Source organism: Brassica oleracea, chromosome C9 (assembly GCF_000695525.1).
Source record: "Brassica oleracea var. oleracea cultivar TO1000 chromosome C9, BOL, whole genome shotgun sequence".
NCBI classification, from domain to species: Eukaryota; Viridiplantae; Streptophyta; class Magnoliopsida; order Brassicales; family Brassicaceae; genus Brassica; species Brassica oleracea.
The window spans coordinates 33575867-33583611 of record NC_027756.1 but is presented as its reverse complement, the minus strand read 5'-3'; the positions used below and the strand labels follow the sequence as shown (position 1 = coordinate 33583611).

Below are 7745 nucleotides of genomic sequence, written 5' to 3'. Positions count from 1 at the left end.
ATAGTTTTCAAATACACTAAAATACAATGTTAAAACATTAATTATCAAACAAATGTCAAAATATATTGATTTTGTGTTTTATTAAAAAAATTATGGGCTTTTAAGTGCGGATCATAATATGATTTATCTTAAAGCAAGAAATAGAGTCACAATACAGAAGGAAACAGAAAAAAAAAAAAGGAGAAAACATACATAAAAATATTGAACTTTCAAATTAAAGTAAAAAAAATCTTGAACTCATGTTTGAATCAAAAAATACTTTAACTTTTAAATATTAGTCATTTTAACTCTCATTTTTTGTTTACTAGGCCATTTTAGAAACTTGGAAAGTCAAATGTTAAACATGTAAACACATGTTACCTCGTTAAACGTTAATGAAACGCATGTTTTAAAAACTGATTAAACATTAATGAAATGATGCCGTTTTTCATATGTAAACATTTAATCACCTCCTATTTCGGGAAACCTAAAATTTTTAATTCTCTAACCTCTCAATCTTCTAATCTCCAAAACCCAGAGTCATTGATAATGCAAAGGATGGCTAGGACGATGGGGTTACTTTGGGTTCGTCGTAGTGAAAGATCTTAAGTGGAAAGTGTTAGGGAAGCCACGATTGAACAACATAATCAAGTCGGTGAAGAAAGTGATAATGAAGATGATAGTGAGACTAATGAGAATGATAATGAGGCTGATATAATAGTATTGGTGTCGAAGAACAATTTTTAAGTAGTATTAAAAACGACGTCGTTTAGCAAGTTAATAGACGTTTACAGTTTAATAGTTGATTTTTCGAGTTTCTAAAATGGTCGAGTTTATAAAAAATAAAAGTTAAAATGGCTAACATTTAAAAGTTGGAGTATTTTTTAGCTCAAACACGAATTGAAGGTATTTTTGCTTTAATTTGAAAGTTCAAGATTTATTGGTAGTTTTCTCAAAAACAAAGAGAAAAAGAGGCCCTTGTGTTTTACAAAATAAAAGGAGGCCCTTTGAGAGAAAAGAGCATAAATCAGTAATAACTTAGAACTTAGATATTTACATATTCAATAAACGAAAGAAAAATATTTGATTCCTTCTTAGCTTGAGACAAAATCATTTTTCTACATCTTCAAAGAAGAAGAAAAAATCCATAAATACACTGACCCACGTTAGGACATTTACAATCCAACTCAATTTTCTACTCCAAACTTCAAAGTGAAGTAAAATATGCTCTAACCTCATTCAATTTTCAATTACAAAATGGAGTTATAGCTAGGTTTACTCCATTTTTGGAGTAATCCTACTCATTACTCTATTTTAGAGTAAAACTTTTTTTCATTAATAGGATGCTCTTTTAAATCTTGAATGATTTTAGTTCATACTTAAATACTATTTAAAAATAATACAATAAAACATGAAAAGAAATATGATATTCTGTAAGAGATTATTTAATAATTTTACATTAAAAAGCATAAATTAATAAAAATACCAAACTAAATGTAAAAAATATAAATAAAATAATTTATTTAGTAATCAAGTAAATCATTTTCGGAACCGCCATGATTGATGAAGTATTGCACAAACGATGAAAATGTACGATTTTAATTTTTTTCTTGCTCAATTTAAGAAAATCATGGTAAAGAAGCTCATTATCCATTATGAAATGCATTAGTTGAGCATTTGTGAGAAAATATTATAATGCTCACTATTGAACCAAAATATGCTATATTATATATATATATATAATGATTTATTGTACTTTTTAATAATAATGTCTGATAAATCTATATTATTAAAATTGAAGTACATTTTATCACTATTTGAAAACATGGATATCAATATAAATGAGAATTGTTTGGAAACATGGATATCATTATAAAAAAAGAAGTATAGTGTCATTTTAATAATTTCATTAATATAATTACATTAATTGTATTTTCATATTTCACTCAGTTTAACAATTTTATTAATTATATTATCTTAACAATACATCACATCATTAATTATATTACAATAATAATAATAGTGCAGATTTTTATTTATTAGTTAATCAACATTAACTTTGTGTCAATTACCTTTTTTGTAGTTTCAATCGGTGAAAAATTACGTAGCCAAAATATAATTGAAAGACATGTTTTTGTGATTAAAATAATAACTTAAATCAAAATAATAAAAATTTATTACATTTATTGTCACTTAATTTTTCACTCCAAATATTTATTTTACTAAATAATTTTTTTTTTCTATTTCACTTAATTTAGCCAAACATATAAAAATAGTCTTTTTATTAATTTATAAAGTCAGTTAGGCATGAACATTGACTATCCATTTAGGTACGGGTTGTCCTTTTCGGGTATCATTTTTTTTCTTGAAATTAGGTTCCGCTTGAACATTATAAATTTATGTGTGTATTTTGAGTTGGGTCCTTATGGGTTTGGATGAGTTTGATTCTGATGTATAGAAACCTAAAAATATCTAAATAACTAATGTATCAGAAACGAGTTCAGATATTTGTACAAAAATCATTGTATTACTCTTTCGGTCCAAGTCTTTTGAATACAATTAGTTATATTACAACTCATCTACACTATATAACATTAATTATGAAAACCAATATCAATCTATAAAAATGTAAGAATTCACGCTGGTGCGCGGATCAATCTCTAGTTATGTTTTGTAAGCATGACATAGTTGGGGTTAGTTGATAATTTTTTATAAATATATAGTATTAGTAACAATTATTAATTAAATAAAATGTAATCATTTTAGAAAAAAATTATTTAGAATAAAAAATGGAGTAATACATTGAAATAAAACTCTATTTTATTTTGGTTCTTCACCATTTTAAAATAAAAAAATGGAGTAACGTATTGGAATGCTTTTATACTAGTTCATCAGTGAGGGGCTAAACAAAAGTTGATTTTTAATTAGAATAGACAGAAAAGAAGAAAAGAAGGAAGATTCTTTCTAAAGATTAGGGCTGCGACTCCGCTAATAGCCCATGAGAGGTAAACACGAAGCTTTCTTGTTCATTGTTTCAAGATTTCACTTTCCATTTATTCTCCTTTTGTCCGATTGCTTTTTCTTCACCTTCTTGTGAAAAATATTCCTTATTCATCCTTTTTTTTTCTTCTTTGGTTCAAGCGAATCTCGACAACAGCTCTCAAACGGGCTTTGCGAATTATCTTTAGTTCACCAGATTTTCCCAAAGTTATCATATGAACTAATTTCGGTGTTAGTTTTCTAAATCAAGAAACCATTTCTTGATTTTGACTTTTGGTTTTGTTTCAGTGATCTGTTTTTTTCTTGGTAGACAAAGCAAACTTTCAAACTTTGGTTAGGGTTTCCATCCCTTGAAAGATCTCATTCGTGGGATTCGATTTTGTGAGCACAAATTAAAATGGTGAGAGGAAAGATCCAGATCAAGAAGATCGAGAACACTACAAGCAGACAAGTCACGTTCTCTAAGAGAAGGAAAGGTCTCTTTAAGAAGGCTCATGAGCTTTCTGTTCTTTGTGATGCCCAAGTCGCAGCAATAATCTTCTCTCAGAAGGGAAGATTATATGATTTCACCAGCTCCGAGTAAGATTCTTAATTTCAGATTGATTAATTACGCTAGTCTATGTACTATTCAATAAATTTCTTATGTTGAATGTGTTGTCGAAAATAAAAATTTTGTTGTCAAAAAGGAGTATACTTATGTATTGAATATCTCTCTGACAAAAGTACTAGAGATTTCTCAATATACAGGTAAAAGATTTTGCTCGTTTTTTTGTCTATAGCTTTTTTTTTTGCTTAAGTTTTTTTTGTTTAATAGCTTGTTGCAGTTGACAAAATATGCCTCTTTAAAGTCCATATATAGTTCAACTTCAACATGAGGGTTATCTTATGAATTAATTAGGGTTTTTCTAAATACGGTTTTTTGAATATTGAGCCTTTTATCTGCGTTGGAACTAAGTGAAAATTATTGTATTTATCCAAAATGACTTTAAAATCAAGAACATAAATCAAACCAACAAATCATATATATACGAATCCAAGTGTTGTTGTAAAACAAAAAAAAGACACCAAATGTTAATCCCCAAAATTATAAATTTGTCTACATGATTTTTTTTTGAAGTGTGTTGTTGTTTCTGAGTCCAGGTTCGATATTTAATGCTTCCAGTGGTCTAATTCGTTAAGGTCGGACGACTCACTATGTATGCATAGGGTCGGTTGAGAATACTAAGAATAACATATATATATCAATTCATCAATTGTGGATAATTGATTCATTTGTAGCTAGGTTATGTCTAGACAATTCACATATATATATACATATTTCTTTTGAGAACTGGCATTCTATTATATATGTATACATATATGTTGTCCAACAAAAGTCTAGTTTTTCTAAAGAAATATATGACACATGTGTATGTACTTAAGAGCCGTAATGGAATATGATTAGCCATGGGAGAGAGTATTTCACATATTTTCCAACTAAACTCACAAATTAAGCCGTTAATGTCTTGACTCTTGAGAATTGTCTTAGTATCCAGAAGACGATCAAGCGATACGCCGAGTATAAGAGAGAGTATTTCGTTGCAGAAAGTCACCCCATGGAGCAATACGTGCAGGTTTCTTTTCGTATACCTATACTCCTAATTTTTCGTCTCATTACTTACAAACCTTTTGTATTATGTCAAACTCAAGTTGAAAAATGCGTCGGTCACATTTCATTTGATTTTTGTGACACTTGGACTTGGTACAACCACTTTGGGTTTACAGGGACTAAAGAAGGAAATGGCAACAATGGTGGAAAAGATTGAAATGCTTGAAGTGCATAACCGGTTTGTATCTCAGTTGCCTGTTTTCTACATTGTTTATTAACGGCATGGATTTTCAAGTGGTTCCTAAAGGAATTGTGTTGATTTTGAAAATGTGGCTTTCATAGGAAGTTGATGGGGCAAAACCTGGCTTCTTGTTCGGTGAAAGAACTTCAAGAGATAGCCACACAGATAAAGAAAAGCCTTCATATTGTTAGATTAAGAAAGGTAAACATACATAAAAGAAAAATATATATTTAAATATAAAATGACTCGGAACGTTTTTTCATCGTATGATCAATTACTTGTCTTGTGGATCCTATGTTGGATTATTTGTAGGCTAAGTTATATGGAGATGAAATAGAGAAACTAAAAGCTAAGGTTAGAATAATAACAATTTGATTTTGTTTAATTTTTATCCTTTGCCGTGTGATATTTATTGATCTTCTTCTTTGAAAATTAGGAGAGGGAGCTCAAGGACGAGAGAGTCAGGCTTTGTGAAAGGGTATGTACCGTATGGTCCATATCACTATATTACCTATATGTGCATATATAGACATAGAGTCGTCATTACGTACTTATCGATTTACGCATTGCAACTTGAACCCACTACAAAATCAATATAACTTGCGAAGACTAAGTGGAATATGACATATTATGCATGTGTTATATCTTTTCACCAAATAATTTTTTGTTTTATGGTTAGTTACTTAAGTATATACGTGAGAATTAGATGATTAATAGTTATTTTCCTTGTGGTCTGGTGGTAAAGGGCTCATGGCTGTGAGTTCTGCCATCTAGATTCGAATCTCGGCCACCGTCGATTATAATGGAATAAAAAATGCAGCTTTCTTGGATGTCTTCGGCGGGCTCCCCGACTCAGCTCTGGTGGACGGTCATTAGGTGCTAGTCGGGTCTCTTTCGAAGACATCGGGATATCAAGGTCATCAAAAAAAAAAAAATTTATCATGTTCTTATGTCAGGTTGGAGAAAGACCATTGGGGACGCCATCAAGCAGCGAAGAGAAAGAGGATGTGGAAACTGACCTAGTCATCGGATTTCCGAAGAGCCGACGGTAACATCTTTCTTGTTCGTTTAACATGAAGCTACTTATTATCTCAATTAATGTCTGTAAATCAATAATGTATCAATCACATTTATTTATGTATAAACCCAAAATAATGTGTCAGTGTACTAACTATACTTTTCTTTGTGGATGTATGGTTTAATTACTTGTTTCTTTATAATTATACTATATCCAGATTTTTGTTGAAGGTTTGATTTTATGGTAGTTAAGCAGTTGATGTATTATGGACACACACCAATTTAAAATTGTTCTTTGTGTGAAGAATAAATATAACAGCTCAGTGCTCTCATTAATTGATCGACGTCCCCTAGCTACTCCTTACTATAGAAAAAACAATCAACTAAATATGTCCTTTGTTATAAATCAAGTCCATAACTGGCTCGGTCCATAACTGGCTCAAACCTTAAAAGAAAGAGACATAGCCGAAACCCTAGAGAGAGGAGAGAGAGGCGGCCGCATGCCTTAGAGGAGAGAGAGAGGCGGCCACAAGCTATAGAGAAAAGGAAACCCTATTTCTTTTTCCTTGTATATGTAATCTTTCCATTTATGTATTTAGTAGTTATCTTAAATCTAGTTGGATTAGGATTTGTACTCTTTCCTTTTATCTATATCTTGTAAACCTTATATAAGAGATGTTTTATTCATTAATGAAACATATAGAATTCTCATTCTTTTACAACACGTTGTCAGCACGATTGTTCTCTACAATTTAAGCTAAAATCGCCAATCCCTTAAACCTAACCTAGCCGGCGACTTTAACCTAATCCCGACGAACCCTAATTCGTCCTAGCTCGCGTTCCAACTCGTCAGCAACCGATCAGCTCCATCCCTAAGGTGTTCCTGATCCTAGACGACCTCAGCTTCCGTTCGCATCACAGCCAGCTCGTGTTCCCGATCAACCAGCTCGCAATCCCGATCAGCCGCTTGCAAACCCGATAGGAAGCAGACGCGTCCCGTCCCGTTCAGCTCGTATCCAACGACAGCCAGCTCGCGTCCGTCCGTGTGCAGCTCGAGGTCCATCCGTTCTCTTTGGTGGTCCGGTTTCAACCCTACAAACAAAGGTATACCGATTAATCTAAGAACATAATGATCAAACCCTAAAACCCTAATCCATTATTATGGAAATCCAATGTTCTTGATAAACCCTAAAAATTGGGATAATCTAAAACTGATCATCTTATAATCACTAGATTGAAATTGATTCCATTAGAACATGTTGATTGATTGTTCTGATCTGAATTATGAAAACCCTAAATCTTAGAATCGAAAACTCTAAAACCCTAAAGCTTGAAATCGATTTCAAATTGTTCTTTCTTGATTGAATGATTGATGATCTGAGTTTTAAGATTAATAGATTGATTGAATCTCGAAACTAAAATCTTAAGGCCTTGAAACCCTTAACCTCATGTTGATAAAATCCGCCACTTAAATGTTTACAACCCTAAATCTCGTTTTAAATTCCTAAAGGCCTTGAAACCTTAAATCTCATATTGCTTAAAATTTGAATGATTGATTTGAGGTTTAGGATTGATTACATATTGCATGAGAGTTAGGTTGCTAGATTACTCTGATTCTGAAACCCTAAAATCTAGCCGCATATTACCAACCTTGAAATTGGTAAACCCTAATTGATATGCAACTGAATGATAAGATTGAATGCATCTAAATTGATTATCCTTGTTTGCATTATATTCTGTTGTGGCCNNNCTGTTCATACTCGCGGCCTTGTGCCCTTGATAGATCACATTGTGTGCATCATGTGATTGAAAGCCGTGTGGCTTAATGCATCATAGCTTGGCCGTGTGGCCTAGAGAGACACCATATCTGAATGGTCGTGTGACCTTGCTTGCATATCTCATGAACCGATCTCTAGGATC

At 31.8% G+C, this 7745-nt stretch overlaps 1 protein-coding gene across 4 annotated transcripts; it reads left to right on the top strand.

Moving 5' to 3' along the window:
- The first annotated feature begins 2903 nt into the window (after positions 1 to 2903).
- LOC106316368 (MADS-box protein SOC1-like) lies at positions 2904 to 6013 on the top strand. 4 transcript variants are annotated; one of them, XM_013754244.1, is made up of 8 exons: positions 2904 to 2984; positions 3290 to 3558; positions 4508 to 4592; positions 4744 to 4805; positions 4910 to 5009; positions 5121 to 5162; positions 5245 to 5286; positions 5765 to 6013. In XM_013754244.1, the coding sequence occupies exons 2-8, from the start codon at positions 3377 to 3379 to the stop codon at positions 5858 to 5860; spliced, it is 609 nt and encodes a 202-aa protein (XP_013609698.1). In that variant the 5' UTR covers positions 2904 to 2984; positions 3290 to 3376; the 3' UTR covers positions 5861 to 6013. The 4 variants fall into 4 exon arrangements, with proteins under 4 accessions (XP_013609698.1, XP_013609697.1, XP_013609699.1 ...); XM_013754243.1 differs by having other exon boundaries at positions 3268 to 3558; XM_013754245.1 differs by having other exon boundaries at positions 3268 to 3558; positions 5629 to 5855.
- Positions 6014 to 7745: the final 1732 nt, after the last annotated feature.

What these genes read in the sequence shown, in the direction of transcription:
- LOC106316368 (XM_013754244.1), top strand. Translation starts at nt 3,377, where the DNA reads ATGGTGAGAGGAAAGATCCAGATCAAGAAGATCGAGAACACTACAAGC. An exon ending in TATGATTTCACCAGCTCCGA is followed by an intron (nt 3,559 to 4,507) that starts GTAAGATTCTTA and finishes GAATTGTCTTAG; the next exon opens with TATCCAGAAGACGATCAAGC. An exon ending in GAGTCAGGCTTTGTGAAAGG is followed by an intron (nt 5,287 to 5,764) that starts GTATGTACCGTA and finishes TTCTTATGTCAG; the next exon opens with GTTGGAGAAAGACCATTGGG.